This window comes from Zosterops lateralis (genome assembly GCF_965231275.1).
Source record: "Zosterops lateralis genome assembly, chromosome: 13".
NCBI classification, from domain to species: Eukaryota; Metazoa; Chordata; class Aves; order Passeriformes; family Zosteropidae; genus Zosterops; species Zosterops lateralis.
In genome coordinates, this window is record NC_139773.1 from 19,546,984 (window position 1) to 19,564,152 (window position 17,169).

At 45.8% G+C, this 17,169-nt stretch overlaps 1 protein-coding gene across 1 annotated transcript in view; it reads right to left on the reverse strand.

Moving 5' to 3' along the window:
• The window catches only part of ITGA11 (integrin subunit alpha 11), a gene marked incomplete at its 5' end in the record, with an annotated part of 55,202 nt that overhangs the window by 36,670 nt on the left and 1,363 nt on the right, over window positions 1-17,169 (reverse strand). The window contains 4 exons of the mRNA XM_083871376.1: window positions 2,311-2,425; window positions 3,557-3,648; window positions 4,404-4,513; window positions 14,908-15,019. Of these exons, the coding sequence (XP_083727502.1) occupies window positions 2,311-2,425; window positions 3,557-3,648; window positions 4,404-4,513; window positions 14,908-15,019 (429 nt within the window). The remainder of the gene's footprint in view (window positions 1-2,310; window positions 2,426-3,556; window positions 3,649-4,403; window positions 4,514-14,907; window positions 15,020-17,169) is intronic.

Below are 17,169 nucleotides of genomic sequence, written 5' to 3' on the forward strand. Positions count from 1 at the left end.
AAAAAAATCAGATTTCAATAATTTGGGAAAGAACTTTGGGCTCCAGCAAGGTGGAGGAGAAGCCACAGGAATCCTCCCTGCCGAGAAAAGAACGGGATCACTTCCCCAGGAATAACACTCATTTGGGATTCAGCTTTGGAATTTGATCCCGTCTAATATAATTCCACACTTCAAAGGGGAGCGGGATCCGGCCCCGCTCCTCCTGCAGAGCCGTTCCTGATCCCTGAGTCATTCCCAGCCCTGCCATGGAACACAAGGCAGACATTTCCTCCCTTTTCCCGTCAAATCCTCGGCTCCGAGGCAGCCAAAAACCCCAGAGGGGACCCCAGGGCTCGGCTCTGCCACCGGAGCAGGAAGGATTTAAGGATTTTTTTTTTTTACATAAAATCGTTTAGGATCATCTCAGTCTTGCTGATGTTTTACAGAATTCCTTGGAAAAGTCCTGGGTGATCCTGGATTTCGGGGATTTGTCAACTGCTCTTTCACTTTATATGTTTTTATGGATGAAGGAATCCACGGATTGGAGTCACTCATGGATCACTCACTCCCTGTGCTTCCATCTCCATCCCATCCCAGGATTTAGGGACAGGACCCAACCCTGCATCCCACTAAATAACAACTTCCTAAAACTGCCTGAAACCCCAATTATCCTTTGCAGCGAGGCCTGGAACATAACCAGGGAAGTGGCACTGGGAATTCGATGATGCCTTTACTGCCTTGATCCCGAAAATCCCATTTTTCCAAGCCCCTCTTTATGCCCTGGAAATTTGGAGATGGGCTCTGCCTTTCCTGCCTTGATCCCCTCAAAATCCCATTTTTCCCAGCCCTGGGAATTCACCAGCACCAGAGCAGTTCTGGAGCTGGGGAATCCCATCCCATGGGATGAGGAGCTCCCGGGAGCAGGACAGACTTCTGGGAATCCTTCCCAGCTCCAGGAAAACCAGGAAACATCATTTAAACCCTCCAAAATAAAATCTCAGCTCCAAATTCCCAAATTCCAACATATTTAACTCCCGGTCAATGAGGATTTTGTTTCGTGCAGCCAAATTGGGGTTTGAGCTGGGATTGGAGCTGGGATGGGAACAGGGATCAGAGCTGGGATGGGAACAGGGATCAGAGCAGGGATGGGAACAGGGATCAGAGCAGGGATGGGAACAGGGATCAGAGCAGGGATGGGAGAAGGGATCGGAGCTGGGATGGGAACAGGGATCAGAGCTGGGATGGGAGCCGGGATCAGAACAAGGATTGGAGCAGGGATTGGAGCTGGGATTGGAACAGGGGTTCAAGTGGGATTGGAGCCATGATCAGAGCTGGGATCAGAGTTAGGATGGGAACAGGAATTGGAGCCGGGATTGGAGATGGGATGGGAGCCGGGATCAGAGGAGGGATTGGAGCTGGGATCAGAGCTGGGAGCAGAGCTGGGATTGGAACAGGGACTGGAACATGGATTGAAATGGGATCAGAGCTGGGATCAGAGTCAGGATTGGAACAGGGATTGGAGCTGGGATTGGAGCTGGGATGGGAACAGGGGCTGGAACAGGGATTGGAGCTGGGATTGGAGCTGGGATGGGAGCTTGGATCAGAGGAGAGACTGGAGCTGGGATCAGAGCTGAGATCGGAGCTGGGATTGGAACAGGGACTGGAACATGGATTGGAGTGGGATTGGAGCCATAATCAGAGCTGGGATCAGAGTTGAGATGGGAACAGGAATTGGAGCCGGGATTGGAGCAGGGATGGGAGCTGGGATGGAAACAGGGATCAGAGGAGGGATTGGAGCTGGGATCAGAGCTGGGATTGGAACAGGGACTGGAACATGGATTGAAGTGGGATCAGAGCTGGGATCAGAGTTGGGGTGGGAACAGGAATTGGAGCCAGGATTGGAGCTGGGATGGGAGCTGGGATGGGAACAGGGATGGGAGCCAGGATCAGAGCAGGGATTGGATCAGGGATCGGATCAGGGATCAGAGCAGGGATTGGATCAGGGATCGGATCAGGGATCAGAGCAGGGATTGGATCAGGGATGGGAGCTGGGATGGGAGCCGGGATCAGAACAAGGATTGGATCAGGGATGGGAACTGGGATGGGATCAGGGATGGGAGCCGGGATCAGAGCAGGGATCGGATCAGGGATCGGATCAGGGATGGGATCAGGAATCAGAGCTGGGATCAGAACAAGGATTGGATCAGGGATGGGATCAGGGATGGGAGCCAGGATCAGAGCAGGGATCGGATCAGGGATGGGAGCTGGGATTGGATCAGGGATCAGAGCAGGGATCGGATCAGGGACCAGGTCCAGGAGCCCGGGGCTCACTCTGCAGGGCCGGAGCCACGGTGCGGGCGAAGCGGAAGTTGGCGTTGACGCGGGAGCACATCCCCGTGGTGTAGTAGGAGCTGCCGCACTCGTGGGCCCACAGCGGGCTGCAGGCCTGCGGGGAGGGAAACACGGGATTGGCCCCAGAGGATCCCTTTTCCATGGATGTGTGGGCAGCCTCTCCCCATGGAATGCGTGAGGTGGGGCAGGAAACAGGGAATGGGGGAATTCTGGGATGGGTTGGGATGGAGCTGCAAGGTCTCGTTCCTGCCCTGACCATGGGACAGGAAACATTCCATAATTCCATAATTATTTTCATAATTCCACCATTAATTCCATAATTCCACAACTCCAAAATTCCATAATTAATTCCATAATTCCACAATTCCATAACCAGGCAGGTTTCCCAAATTCCCGCATTCCTAAATTCCTGGCCCTCATTCCCAAATTCCCGTGGCGCATTCCCACATTCCCAAATTCCCACATTCCCAAATTCCTGGCCTTCATTCCCAAATTCCCATGGTGCATTCCCACATTCCCAAATTCCCGCATTCCCACATTCCCAAATTCCCGCATTCCCAAATTCCTGGCTTTTATTCCCAAATTCCCATGGTGCATTCCCACATTCCCAAATTCCCGCATTCCCAAATTCCTGGCTTTTATTCCCAAATTCCCATGGTGCATTCCCACATTCCCAAATTCCCGCATTCCCAAATTCCCGCATTCCCACATTCCCAAATTCCCACATTCCCAAATTCCTGCATCTCATTCCCAAATTCCATGGCACATTCCCACATTCCCAAATTCCCACATTCCCACACTCCCAAATTCCCACATTCCCAAATTCCCACTTTCCCAAATTCCTGCATTCCCACATTCCCACTTTCCCAGATTCCTGCATCTCATTCCCAAATTCCATGGCACATTCCCACATTCCCAAATTCCTGCATTCCCACATTCCCAAATTCCCCCATTCCCAAATTCCTGGCCTTCATTCCCAAATTCCCATGGTGCATTCCCACATTCCCAAATTCCCACATTCCCACATTCCCAAATTCCCGCATTCCCAAATTCCTGGCTTTTATTCCCAAATTCCCATGGTGCATTCCCACATTCCCAAATTCCCGCATTCCCAAATTCCCGCATTCCCACATTCCCAAATTCCCACTTTCCCAAATTCCCAGCCCGCATTCCCAGATTCCCGTGGCGCATTCCCAGATTCCCGTGGCGCATTCCCGGCGCTCACCAGGACGCTGCTGTCCCGGGGGTTGGTGGCCAGGCTCAGCCCCAGGCGCATGTTGTCCTTGCGCTCCGACACGTTGGACAGCGTCACCCGGCCTGGGGAGAGAGCCCGGGATCAGCCACATTCCCGGGAAATCCCAAACACCCCCCGGGATCTCCGGAACAACCGGGAATTGTGAGCCCAAGAGGAATTTCTGCCGGCGTAACTTGGGGTTTTGGGGGTTTTTGGAGTTTTTGGAGAATTGGGTTTTTTTGCAGATGAACAATCAAGGAAGGGAAATTTTTTTGGGAATGCTGCTGGCTTAAGTCCAGGTTTTGGGAATTTTTGGAAGGTGAGAATTGGGCTTTTCCCCAGATGAACAACCAAGGAAGGGAAATTTTTTTGGGAATGAGGGTGGGAGTTGGAGAGGAGGAAACCCTTGGAGGGCTCAGCTCCTTATCCCAGATTCCTCGACCAGGGAATCCCTGTTTTTTTTTTTTCCATGGGAAAAAAAGAAAATTTGGAACAGCCCCAGGGCAGCCTTGTCAATCCTAAACATCACTGAGCTGCATCCCAAATCTTGATCCAACTGTTCCTCTGGAAAACTCAGCTCCCTGTGAGCCAGAGGGTTTGGGAATTCCCCTTTGGGAGCCAAACCGGGAATCATGGAATAACTTGGGATGGAAGGAATTTAAATCCCACCCAGTTCCACCTTCCACCATCCCAGGCTGCTCCAATCCACCCTTGGACTCTCCCAGAGATCCAGAGGGGTTTCTCTGGGAATTCCACCTCCCCAGGGAGGAATTCCCTCCCATTATCCCATTTTTTTAGGGATGGTTTGGGATGTTGGGATGTGGGGAAGGGGCCGTACCCAGGTTGAGCTTGGTGCAGTTCCCGTGGCCCTCACTCGGCACCGGACACTTGTAGACGTCTCCGGTTTTCTGCTGCCCGTTGGATTCGTAGGGAGCTCCCACCACCAGCCTGCGGAAAACACGGATCCCTCAGCGCTGGGAGAATGGGAATATCCCGGGAAAAGGGATCCCACAGCCACGATTCCCCGATTTGGGAGCGGCAGGATGAACATCCCGACCTCAGTCATTGTCCCAACCTCACTGGAAGGATTTCTCCTTTTCCTGCTGGGAATGTGGCCCTGCCACCTGGAATTTTGGAATTCCTGCAAGGAGAGGGTTCCTGGCAGGGAGGGAAGGCCCCAATCCCATCTGGAAGTGCAGGGAGGAGCAGGGAAGCAGCTCCAGGGTGGCACCAAATCCCTCGGAATCTGCCCATGGATTGTCCCTTCTCTCCATTGCCTGTGGAGGAGCCGCTCCAAAGGGTCGTGGAATGGTTTGGGATGGAAGGGACCTCAAGGATCAGCTCATCCCAACCCCGTCCATGGGCAGGGACACCTCCCACTTCATTCCATGGGCGTCTCCAGGACATGGATGTGGAGACACCTCCCAATCCATGAACATCTCCAGGACACGGATATGGAGACACCTCCCACTTCATTCCATGGGTGTCTCCAGGACATGGATGTGGAGACACCTCCCATTCCCAGAACATCTCCAGGACATGGATATGGAGACACTTCCCACTCTATTCCCGGAACATCTCCAGGACATGGATATGGAGACACCTCCCACTTCATTCCATGAACATCTCCAGGACATGGATGTGGAGACACTTCCCATTCCATGGACATCTCCAGGACATGGATATGGAGACACCTCTCACTTCATTCCCAGAACATCTCCAGGACATGGATGTGGAGACACCTCCCATTTCATTCCCAGAACATCTCCAGGACATGGATGTGGAGACACCTCCCATTTCATTCCCAGAACATCTCCAGGACATGGATGTGGATTCCATCAAGAACCACAAGGAATAACAAGGAGCTGGTGGAGCGCTCTCAGCAAATCCCACTGAGATACACCAGGAATTTTCCCCTGGAAAATCCCGGAAAAGGGAATTTGCTCCAACACAGAGTTGTTACGAAAAGCCCTGAGTGGAACATTGGGATCTCCAGGGGTGGGTGAGGAAATTGGGAAAGAATTTTCCCCAAGAAAATCCTGGGAAAGGGAATTTGCTCCAAGCTGGGATTGTTGTGAGCACTGGGAGAGGAACATTGGGATCTCCAGTGGAGGGAAAGAGGATTTTCCCCAGGAAATTCTCCTGGAGAAGGGAATTTTCTCCAAGCTGGAGACGCTCCAACCATCAGGAACCAAATTTTGGGATCTCCAGAGGACCTCAGGAATTTCCCTGCTCTCTCTCCACAATCAGGGAGCTGCTCAATCCCATTCCCCAGCACAGGCACCAACTTCCAGCCGGGATATTTTTTTGGGACATCCAAACATTTTTTTCCCACAACATCCCAAAAAGCAGGAAGAGCTCAGGACCGAAGGAATCTATCCCTAATTTCCAAGATATCCCAAAAATCTTTGGCACCACCAGTTGTTGGCAACTCCCATAATAAATGGGATTTTTTTTTTAATTTATTTTTTTAACTTCCTAAAAATCCTATGGATTCAACTGTCCCGGTCTGGATCTCCAGATAAACAGGAGCTCTTTTGTTCCCAGCAGCTGGAAAAGCCACCGGCACAGATGGTCCCTGTTAGACCGGGAATTGTCATTCCTTAAAAATGCCGCCGCCGCTCCGGAGACAAACATCTCATCCTTTCATCCCCAACCCCAAGGAAAAGCTCCCGAAAAATCCAAAGGATTCTCATGGAAACGACTTCCTGAATTTGTTCGTTTGTTGTGAATTCGTGTGGGAATTCGCCACGGGAAAATCATCTCCAGCTGGAGTTGTCCTCGACAGCATCCAGGGAAATCTGGGAATTTTTTTTGGGAATTTGTTCCTTTTCCTGAGGGTCTCCCATCCTCTCATGTCCGTTGGGTTGTGGAGAGGAGGGGAAAGAGGGAAAAGCGGGAATGGGAATGGAAAAATCCTTGAGGATGAGGAGGGATAAAGGTGGAGGCTCCCTGGAAAATGAGAATCTCCTGGTGAAACTCCCAGAAAATTAAATTTCTCTTGTTTTATCTTAAATTCCCAAAGAATTTTGGATAAATGGAATTCCGTGAACTTCTGGAAGCAGCTCCATATCCCACATGAAAACCTCTTGGAGATTTTTCCATTAATATTCCCATATTAACACAATCACATCGTCCATTAATGAACATTCCCAAAAAACCATTTGGGGTCAGATTTGGGATCCAGGCATTTGGGATTTGGGGTCGTATCAACCCAAAAATTCCCAAAGAATTTTGGATAAATGGAATTCTTTGAACTTCTGGGAGCAGCTCCATATCCCACAGGAAAACCTCTTGGAGATTCTTCCATTAATTAATATTCCCCTATTAAGACGATCATCCATAAATGAACATTCCCAAAAAAACTCATTTGGGGTCAGATTTGGGATCCAGGATTTGGCATTTAGGGTCAGATCATCCCAAAAATTCCCAAAGAATTTAGGATAAATGGCATTCCATGAACTTCTGGGAGCAGCTCCATCCCACATGAAAACTTCTCAGAGACTTTTCCATTAATTAATATTCCCATATTAACACGATCACATTGTCCATTAATGAACATTCCCAAAAAAAACCATTTGGGGTCAGACTTAGGATCTCACCATTTGGGATTTGAGATCGGATCATCCCAAAAATTCCCAAAGAATTCAGGATAAATGGAATTCCATGAACTTTTGAGAGCAGCTCCATATCCCACATGAAAACCTCTTGGAGACTTTTCTATTAATTAATATTCCCATATTAACACAATCACATCATCCATTATTGAAAATTCCCAAAAACCCATTTGGGGTCAGATTTGGGATCTCACCATTTGGGATTTGGCGTTGGAGTATCCCAAAAATTCCCAAAGAATTTAGGACAAATGGAATTCTTTGAACTTCTGGGAGCAGCTCCATATCCCACAGGAAAACCTCTTGGAGACTTTTCTATTAATTAATATTCCCATATTAACACAATCACATCGTCCATTAATGAACATTCCCAAAAAAAACCATTTGGGGTCAGATTTAGGATCTCACCATTTGGGATTTGGGGTCGGATCATCCCAAAAATTCCCAAAGAATTCAGGATAAATGGAATTCCATGAACTTTTGAGAGCAGCTCCATATCCCACAGGAAAACCTCTCGGAGACTTTTCCATTAATTAATATTCCCATATTAATACGATCACATCATCCATTATTGAAAATTCCCAAAAAACCAGTTGGGGCCGGATTTGGGGTTGGATCATCCCTTTGGGGTCGGATTTGGGGTTGGATCATCCCTTTGGATGCCACCCCATTGCCCAATTCCGGGAGCTCAAAGGAAACCCAAACATTCCCAATTTTTTGCGGCTGTGCAGCTCCCGGAGCCGGAATTTTTTTTTTTTTTTTTTTTTGTCTCCCGAAAAAAAAACAATGGAATTGTTTTCCCTTTTGGGTTGGAGGGGAATGATTCATCAGCTGGAGCTGTCAAATCCTCATGGAAACTTGGCAGCTCGGGGGAAAAAAGGCTTTTCCAGCTGTTTGGAAGGTGTTTTTTCGGGATTCTGCTCCACTCTCCCTTTCCTTGGAAACTCAGGCTAAAAATCCCAGATTTTTCCTTCAAAAAAACCCCCAAAATTCAGGGATTTGGGATGGGTTTATCCCAAATATCCAAATTATCCAGCTCATCCCAGGAAAATTGGAGTATCCTGCCATAGAAGAGAGACATTCCTGAATTTTCCAAGATTTCTCCTTCCACACAGTTTGGGATCATCCCAAATCTCCCGATTTTTCCCTGGATTCCTGAGAGGAAAATAAATAAAAGAAGCTTTGAAAGAAAATCAGAACCAAACAATTCCTGCCTCGCCTCCTCCCTTCCCTGATCCTGGAGAAAACAAAGGGAAAAATAAAAAATAAACCAGGGATTGAGTGGGAAAAGCTCCAAACCAGCAAAAATAAAATAAAAATAAAAATCTGGGAATTATGGAATGGTTTGGGTGGGAAAAAGCTTCGAGATCATCCCATCCCAGTCCTGAGCTCCAGATCCTGAATATTCCAAATCCAAGTCTGACTGAAAGGGAAAAGTAGAGAAAAAATAAAATAAAATAAATTAGAATAAAATAGAATAGAATAGAATAGAATAAAATAAAATAAAATAAAATAAATTAGAATAAAATAGAATAGAATAGAATAAAATAACATAAAATAAAATAAATTAGAATAAAATAGAATAGAATAGAATAGAATAGAATAGAATAAAATAAAATAAAATAAAATAAAATAAAATAAAATAAAATAGAATAAATAGAATAAAATAGAATAGAATAGAATAGAATAGAATAAAATAAAATAAAATAAAATAAAATAAAATAAATTAGAATAGAATAGAATAGAATAGAATAGAATAGACCAAAATAAAATAAAATAGGAAAAAATAGAATAGGATAAGATAAGATAGGATAGGATAGAATAGAATTAAAATAAAATAAAATAAAGTAAAATAAAATAAAATTGAAGTTAAAAAATAGTAATAAAAATAAATAATAATAAAAAAATAAAATAGGGAAAAAATCCTCTGGCTGGCTGGAGAGCCAGAATTGTGCAGATCTGGAAAAACACTTCCAGGGGTTTCTGTTTTCCAGAGGTTTTCTTGGCTGGAATTCTCCCGTGGCTTGGCCGCCCGCCCCAGCGCTCGGAATTATTTTTTATTTTTATTTTTGGGTGGAAGCGCAGAGAATTCCAGAGTGTCTGCTCCCAGCTCTGCCTCCCAGCATCCTGAGCAGGATCCCACCCCCATTCCCGGGTTTTTTTGGGTTGTTTTTTTTTTTTTGGGATTTTCCTTCTCTTTTTTGGCCTCGTTTTCAAGAAAATCATGGAATTGTTTTGGGATCATTCCAGCCCCACTTCCAGAGTTGGGTTTGAGCATTCCAGGGATGGCAAAAAAAAAAAATAAAATAAAATAAAATCTGGGAATCAACGGTGCTCCTGAGGGAGAAGGGATTCCTGTTTTCTGAGGAATTCCCAGTTTTTCTTGGGAATGTCCAGAGGGAAGCTGGAGATTCCACAGATCCACAAAATCCTGTCTCCGGACACAGGAATGGGTCCCTCTCCAGGATTCCTTGGAAAAGAAGCTCTGGGATATTCCCAGGGAGGAAATTTGGGATCAGAACTTCCCTTTGGACACATGGGATATGAGACTGGTCTCGGGGTTTAATCCGGTTGTTTCCTCACCCGAGATTCCAAGGCTGGCTGGTGGTTCGTGTGGGCACGAAGGGAGTGATTTTCCCTCTGGACCTCTGAAGGATTTAGGGTCTGCTGTCTGACTCTGTGTCTCTGTGTTCTGTGCTGAGCTCGGTGCTCGGTGTTCGGCGCGAGAATGATGAGGAGTCTCAAGGTCTTGCTTTTCTGGTTTCTCGCGTTGTTTATTAGTTCTTATCTTACAATTCTCTGTGTCCGGCCATGGTGTTCACAGCAGCCTGGACACGAGGTGACTCCCCTTCCCCTGTGTCCGGCCATGATGTCCACTGCAGCTCGGACACAAGGCGACTCCCCTGTGTCTGGCCATGGTGTTCTCAGCAGCCTGGACACAAGGCGACTCCCCTGTGTGATGGGAGGTCGCTACCTCTTATACAGATAACTACCTACCCATTGTTTACAATTCTATGCCAATGTCTATCACCTATACTAACAGGGTCGTGTCTACTTTGATCCAATCCACTGAAACTATTTTGTGCCCACGTCACTGCAGAAGATGGATGCCAAGGGAGAAGAAGAAGAACCCAGGGCACCGCCCTAAAATCACCATCTTGTCCCTTTGCATCTACATTCTAAAAATCCATAACTACAAAATCTTCTGCACAGTGATAACTACACTACTCTCTGTCACACATTTGTGACTTGGAATTCTTCTCTGTGTTAGATGTTTTTCTCATGGACCAAAATCAAAGCCTGTGTCTTCCTGGGCTCTGTGCCAGGCAAACCCCCCTGGGCAGACCCTAGACCCTCTTTTTTGGGTCCCAGGCCTCTCTACCGAGGTCTGTGACTTCCCAGGGCGCCCAGAGGGATGCCCTGGACTCCAACAACTGGGACAGGGAAAACTCCCTTGGAGTGTCCAGAATCCCAAAAACTCCAGGAATGGAGCTCCCATCTCCAGGATTCCTTGGAAAAGGAGCTTTGGAAATCCCCCAGGGAGGAATTTTGGGATCAGAACGTCCCTTTGGGATCTGAAATTTCCTTTGGGATCAGAAATTCCCTTTGGGATATGAGCCTGGGAGAGGGAAAGCAGCTCCCCAGGATCATCCAGCATCCCAAAAATTCCAGGAATTTTGCCCCTCTCCAGGATTCCTTGGAAAAGGAGCTCTGGGATTTTCCCAACCATAACTCCTGGAATGCTGGGAAGCAATCCAGGGAAACCCTTATTTTTTTTCCATTTTTCCCATTATTTTTTCCCATTTTCCCCCTATTTTTCCCCATTTTCCCATTATTTTTTCCCATTTTCCCCATTATTTTTTTCCCATTTTCCCCATTATTTTTTCCATTATTTTTTTCCCATTTTCCCCATTATTTTTTCCATTATTTTTTTCCCATTTTTCCCATTATTTTTTTCCCATTTTCCCCATTATTTTTTCCATTATTTTTTTCCCATTTTTCCCCATTCTTTTTTCCCATTTTTCCCATTAAAAGGAAGGTCTGGAAAAAGCCAGAGCAAAATCAAATCCCACATGGAGAGATTTTTTTATTTTCCAGCCTTAAATATCCAAGTGGAATATTTTTTTCCCCCCCCTTCCCCTGGAGTTTAATAACCCAAATATTTTTTCCCTCACGGATTTTCCACTCTCTGGGATTTAATTCCACCAGTCTGGGTGGTTTTCCTCGAAAAGTTTGGAAAAAAAAATTCCCAATTTTTTTTTTTTTTAATACCTGGAAAATCCAACCTGGTTTTGGAGGAACCTTTAAAAATAGATGGGAAAAAAACCCCCAAAACCTGTAAACACAAAAAAATTCTTGGAATCTGTTCCCAAACAATTCCCAGCAGCCAAAAGCTGCATTAAAAGGCTCAGACTGGAGAGGAGGTGCCAAAATCCTCGGATTCCGACCTTGGAATTTTGGCAGCTGGAGAGAAACCGCGGAGTCTCTGCCGCGTTCCCGTGGATTTTGTGGAATTCTTTGGGATGGGATTTTGTGGAATTTTGGGGGGGCTCGGAATGTTCCCATTCCTTCCATGGAATTATTATTATTATTATTATTATTATTATTATTATTATTATTATTTCACCTGGAATTATTATCCAGCTCTTGGAATTATCCAGCACCTGGAATTATTGTCCAGCACCTGGAATTTTTATCCAGATCCTGGAATTTTTATCCAAATCCTGGAATTTTTATCCAGCTCCTGGAATTGTTATTATTACCCAGATCCTGGAATTTTTATCCAGCTCCTGGAATTATTATCCAGCTCTTGGAATTATCCAGCACCTGGAATTTTTATCCAGATCCTGGAATTTTTATCCAGATCCTGGAATTATCCATAACCTGGAATTTTTATCCAGCACCTGGAATTATTATCCAGCTCTTGGAATTATCCAGCACCTGGAATTTTTATCCAGATCCTGGAATTTTTATCCAAATCCTGGAATTATTATTACCCAGATTCTGGAATTATCCATAACCTGGAATTTTTATCCAGATTCTGGAATTATTATTATTACCCAGATCCTGGAATTTTTATCCAGCTCCTGGAATTATTATCCAGCTCTTGGAATTATCCAGCACCTGGAATTATTGTCCAGCACCTGGAATTTTTATGCAGATCCTGAAATTTTTATCCAGATTCTGGAATTATTATTATTACTCAGATCCTGGAATTTTTATCCAGCTCTTGGAATTATCCAGCACCTGGAATTATTGTCCAGCACCTGGAATTTTTATCCAGATCCTGGAATTTTTATCCAAATCCTGGAATTATCCATAACCTGGAATTTTTATCCAGCACCTGGAATTTTTATCCAGATCCTGGAATTATCCAGCACCTGGAATTTTTATCCAGCTCCTGGAATTATTGTCCAGCTCCCTCTATACATTCCTGGTTTTTATTCCAGAGGTTTTTGGTTGCTCCCAGATTTTTCCTTTTGTCTCCATTTTTTTTTTTTAGCTGCGTCCACATTTTTTTTTCCTTGGAATTTTTTCCCGTTTAATTGCACATCCCTGAGTTTTTATGTCCATGTCCATCCGTAGGATCCTGCTGGAAAAATCCCATTTCCTTCCAATGGAAGGAAAAACTAAAGGTGGATCCTGTGGATGCTGGTGGGAAAAAAAATTGGGAAAAGTTGGGAAAAGAAGCCAAGGATGGTCTTTGCTCCAGTGTTGGAAAAGCAGGAAAAAATTCCAGGTTTCCATGGAATTCAGCCCTTGGCCACTCCATGGGGTGGTGGCGTGGAAAAACGGGATAAGAGATCCCAAATAATCCCAGGAATTGCTCCTATGGATACAACCGGCATCAGAATATTCCCAAAATTGGGATTTTTCCAGAAATTTCCCTCAGAGAATTCGGGAATTTTGGGAAGTGTTCAACTCCCAACTTTTATCCCGAGGCATCGGCCCTTCCATGGGATGCACAATTCCAAAGGGGGAAAAAATTCCCAATCCTGGTGGAAAACAGGGAAAAAAACTCCCAATCCTGGTGGAAAGAGAGAGCCCAACTTCCCAAAATTCCATGGAATGGGAATCTCAGGTTGAGAATATGGAAGGGTTTTCCAAAGGTGGAAAAGGTTGGATTGTGGAATTCCAGGAATATCCATTGCAGGAATTATGGGATGAGGCCTGGATTCATCCACAGGGGGGGCAGATCCTGAATTCCAGGGAATTCCGTGGGCTTTGGAGCATTGGGATGTGCTCCTGGAATGTTCCAAAGGTCTCTGCTGATGTTTGAGTGGGATTCCCTGGGATTGGACCTGGATCCATTCCTGGGATCAGCCCTGGGATTGATCCCTGGAATTGGCACCCCAAATTCCCCCTGGGATCCTTCTGGATTCATCCTTAGGATTGGACCTGGATTCATCCCTGGACTCATCCCTGGGATTCCCCTGGAATCATATCTGGGATTGGCCCTGGGATCCCTTTGGGATCAACCCTGGATGAATCCGTGGATTCATCCCTGGAATCATCCTCAGGATTGGACCTGGATTCATCCCTGGGATTCCCCTGGAATCAACCCTGGATTAATCTGTGGATCCATCCCTGGGATCGACCCTGGATCTATCCCTGGAATCACGTCTGGGATTGGCCCTGGGATTCCCCTTGGGATCAACCCTGGATTAATCCGTGGATTCATCCCTGGGATCAGCCTTGGGATCCCCTTGGGATCGGCTCTGGATTCATCCCTGGATTTATCCCTGAGATCCCCCTGGAATCATATCTGGGATTGGCCCTGAGATTCCCCAGGAATCAACCCTGGATTAATCCATGGATTCATCCCTGGGATCAACCCTGGAATAATCCATGGATTTATCCCTGGGATCAGCCTTGGGATCCCCTTGGGATCAGCTCTGGATTCATCCCTGGATCCATCCCTAGGATTGACCCTGGATCCATCCCTGGAATCAGCCCTGGGATAGGCCCTGGATTCATCCATGGATTTATCCTTGAGATTGGCCCTGGATTCATCCCTGGGATTGGACCTGGAATTGGCCCCCCAGATCCATCCCTGGATCCATCCCTGGGATTGACCCTGAATCCATCCCTGGATTCATCCCTGGATTCATCCATGGATTTATCCCTGGGATTGGCCCTGGATCCATTCCTGGATCCATCCCTGGGATTGACCCTGGATCCATCCCTGGGATTGACCCTGAATCCATCCCTGGATTCATCCCTGGATTCATCCATGGATTTATCCCTGGGATTGGCCCTGGATCCATTCCTGGATCCATCCCTGGATCCATCCCTGGGATTGACCCTGGATCCATCCCTGGATCCATCCCTGGGATCCCCCTGGGCTCAGCCAAACCCCAAATCCCAAACCGGAGCCAATCCCAGGCTCATCCCACATTCCCAATGGATATTCCCCATGGATCACTTCTCCAGGCCCCAACTCCTCCATGGAAACTGGTAAAAACCAGGAAGGTCTGGACCCAAATTCCCAACGGGATTCCTGAGGTGCTCCAAGGAATTGTGATCCAGCCCAAACTCCCAAAATTCCCAAATCCCACCTAAAATTCCTTTTTTTTTTTAGGTGAAACCTTTCCCTTCCTTCAGCACCTCCAGGATCAACCTCGGCCTGGCACAGCAATTCCCACCCCAGACTGGGAATTCTGGAGATTTGGGATCATTCCCGCCGAAATTCCCGCCGAAATTCCCGGTTTTCCGGAGCCTCCTCACCATTTCTTGCCGCCGATGTCGTGCTGCTGCACCGTGTATCCAAAGAAAGATTCCCTGGATCCCGTGATGATCTGGGGGCTCTTGGTGTCGAGGTTGAAGGAATTCCCAAATCCTGGGGAGAAAAAAAGGGGAAAAATTGGGAAAAAATTTGGAACAAAAGGGGAAAAAAGGGGGAAAAAAGGGGAAAAATGGGGAAAAAAGGAGGAAAATAAAGGGGAAAAAGGGGGAAAAAAGGGGGGAAAAAGGGGGAAAAAAGGCGGAAAAAAGGGAGGAAAAAAAGGAAATTCAGAATTCCGAAATCTTGGAAGGGATTATTCCATGGGATTATTCCAATTTGGGGTCGGATTCGATGATTCCAGAGGCATTTCCGACCTCGTCCATCCCGGGAATGCTGATCCCAAATTTCTGAGGATGCTCCAGGAAGGAGCAGGGATGGGTTTGATCCAGGATGGGAATTCCAAAGTGTTCCAGCCCTGCCTCATCCTCAGCTTTCCCAAAATTCCCTGGAGTTCCCAGGGAAAATCCCAGGGAATATCCAACCCTTTGGAGCTCATTTGGGAATTCCTGGAATTCAGCCCATTCCCAGCTCATCCTGGGAATTCCCTGGAGCCAGGATGGGGATGGGAAGGAGAAAGGAGATCCTTCCTCTGGAATCCATGGATGAGCCAGGATGGATTTGGTCGTTTCCATGGGAATTGTGGGATGGGATCCATGGAAAATGACCCAGCCCCACCCATTCCTGATGGTTTTCCCAAAGATCCAGAGCCGGAATTCCCATTCCTTGTGGGAATTGAGGAGAGGCCAGAATTTCCGATGGAATTCCAACCAGGACAAGGTGATTTTTTGGGATTAGGGATCCTCTGGAAAATCCCACTTCCCACAGAACAGCAGGAGCAGGATCCCAATCCCAGGATTCCAGGACAAATCCCAATCCCGGAATTCCGGGACAGATCCCAATCCCATGATTCCGGGACAAATCCCAATCCCGGGATTCCGGGACAGATCCCAATCCTGGGATTCTGAGACAAATCCCAATCCCGGAATTCTGGGACAAATCCCAATCCCGGGATTCTGGGACAAATCCCAATCCCGGGATTCCGGGACAAATCCCAATCCTGGGATTCTGGGACAAATCCCAATCCCAGAATTCCGGGACAAATCCCAATCCCGGGATTCCGGGACAAATCCCAATCCCAGGATTCCAATCCCAATCCCAGAATTCCGGGACAAATCCCAGAGAAATTTCCTCTTCCCAGAACAAAATTTCCTCTGGTTTCCAGGACTGGAAACTTTCTAAAATTTTCCTTTAAATATCTTTATTAAATATATTAATATATATAATATATTAATATATATTATATATTTTATATATATATATTATATATATTAAATATATTAAATTTATATATTTAATAAATATATTAAAAAATTGAGCCCAAATTAAATATATTTGGGCTCAAATTCCAGGAAGATTCAGGGTGGGTGGGCTGGAATTTTTTTTTGGGAATTTAAGGGAATTTTGACAGTTCCCAGTTTTAATCTCCAGAGTTTAGGGAGGGAAAAAAAAAAATCCCAAATCCTGGGTTGGGGATGAACAGAAGCTCAGTCATCCTGGAACATTCCTGGTTTGCCACAAAATCCCTGGAAACGCCTCCGGAGGGGGATTGGGACAACAAGGAGTTTGTGCTTCTGGAATTCCCCCAAAAATTCCTGGAGATAGAAACACCCAGAGAACCCCCCAAGGATGGGGGAAATATTCCCAGGGGGTAAAAAAAATATTCTGGATGGGGAAAATTCCTGAGGCAGAAAGTCCTGAGGGTGAAAATCACAGTAGGGGAAAAAATCCATGGAAAGAAATGTCCATAAATGAGGCAAAAACCCCCAAAAAACTGAGAGAGAGGAGAGAAATCCATGGAATTTTCATCCATGGATGAGAGGGAAAAAAAAAAACCAAAAAAAATTGGGAATTTTCTTTCCAGTGAGCAGCAAATCCAGGGATCATTCCCAGAATTCCCACATTCCCAAATCCCATTTTTTATTAATTTTTTTGGAATTCCATGTGGTAATTTCCCTGCAGTTCTGGCTGCTCCCAGGATTCTATTTTATTTTATTTTATATTTTATTTTTTATTTTATTTTATAGGTTTTTTAATTTTATAGTTTTTTTAATTTTATTTTATTTTATTTTTTTATATTTTATTTTATTCTATTTTATATTTGATTTTATCTTATTTTATATTATATTATATATATTATATTATAT